Here is a 1,126-nt window from a genome sequence, read left to right as displayed (position 1 = left end):
CCCGTCCTCCGTCCCCCCTCCCAGCGCCCCCCCTCCCGCCCCCCCATAAAGGTAACTCCCAGGAAACGTGGAAACTGACAATTCTTTCTTACCTTCTTTGGCTTTTTTCCTTCTGGCCAGCGTGCCGCCGAGCTTGCCCAGGAAGGAGTCATCTTTCTTTCTGGACGGGGGGGATTTAGGGGTGGGGGACTTGGGGGAAGAAGGGGACTTCTGCGGGGAGGTTGCCATGCTGGCCCAGCCGCCGCGGGCGCTCGGGGACGGAGCAGACGGGTCCGAGGCCCCGGTGCCGTGGGAGGCTGTTCCCGGCTCTGGAACGGAAGCGGAATTATTTCAAGCATTTGAGGCAGCTCCTGCTCTGCTCTCCCGGCTCTCCCGCTCCTTCCCTCCCTCCCTCCCGCCCGCCCTCCCGCCGGGGAGGGCCCGCTCCCCTCTCACGGCTCCCTGCGGCCCCCGGCTGGTGCGGGGACAGCGCTCCGCTCCCGGGGGCACCCACCGCCTTCTTGGGGAGCCCTGCTGTGCCCTGGGGCACAGGACAGCGCCTCACCCCGTGGTCCATCCTCTGCCCTGGCCCTGCCTTACAGTGGAGCCAGGCACTGACTGGGGCTGAGTGGTCAAATGCCCTGGTGTAGTGGGGTGCTAAAAGTTAGTGTGCCAAGGCTCAGACAGCTCAGTTCGTCCACAACTACTTGTAGGTGAAGGCTCTGAAGGATGGGAGGGTAACAGCTACACCCTGCACCAAGAGAATAATGGTCTGGGTTGGAAGGGACCTTAAAGATCATCTAGTTCCGACACCCTGCCATGGGCAGGGACATCTTCCACTAGGCCAGATTGTTCAAATCCCCATCCAATCTAGTCTTAAGCACTTCCAGGGATGGAGCATCGAGAGCTTCTCTGGACAACCTGTTCCAGTGCCTCACCACCCCCACAGGAAATAATTTTTTCCTAATATCCAATTAAATCTACACTCCTTCAGCTTAAGGCCATTCACCCTTGTCCTATCACTGCCTGCCCTTGCAAAAACTCTCCAGTTCTCCTGTAACACCGATTTAGGTACTGGAAGGCTGCTAGAAGGTCTCTCTAGAGCCTTCTCTTACCCAGGCTGAAAGGCCACAACTCTCTCAGCCTG

The 1,126-nt window shown here is 59.5% G+C and overlaps 1 protein-coding gene across 1 annotated transcript in view; it reads right to left on the bottom strand.

The window, feature by feature from the left end:
* Positions 1 to 322, bottom strand: part of PARVA (parvin alpha) — a 67,651-nt gene extending 67,329 nt beyond the window's left edge. The window contains exon 1 of the mRNA XM_027881791.1: positions 93 to 322. Within this exon, the coding sequence (XP_027737592.1) occupies positions 93 to 228 (136 nt within the window). The 5' untranslated portion in view covers positions 229 to 322. The remainder of the gene's footprint in view (positions 1 to 92) is intronic.
* Positions 323 to 1,126: the final 804 nt, after the last annotated feature.

The sequence above is a fragment of the Empidonax traillii genome, unplaced genomic scaffold, assembly GCF_003031625.1.
Source record: "Empidonax traillii isolate 1590-97213 ecotype Southwest subspecies unplaced genomic scaffold, ASM303162v1 scaffold95:size1152806, whole genome shotgun sequence".
Lineage (NCBI taxonomy): Eukaryota > Metazoa > Chordata > Aves > Passeriformes > Tyrannidae > Empidonax > Empidonax traillii.
Note: the sequence above shows the minus strand (reverse complement) of the source record. Positions and strands in the feature narration are given on the sequence as shown.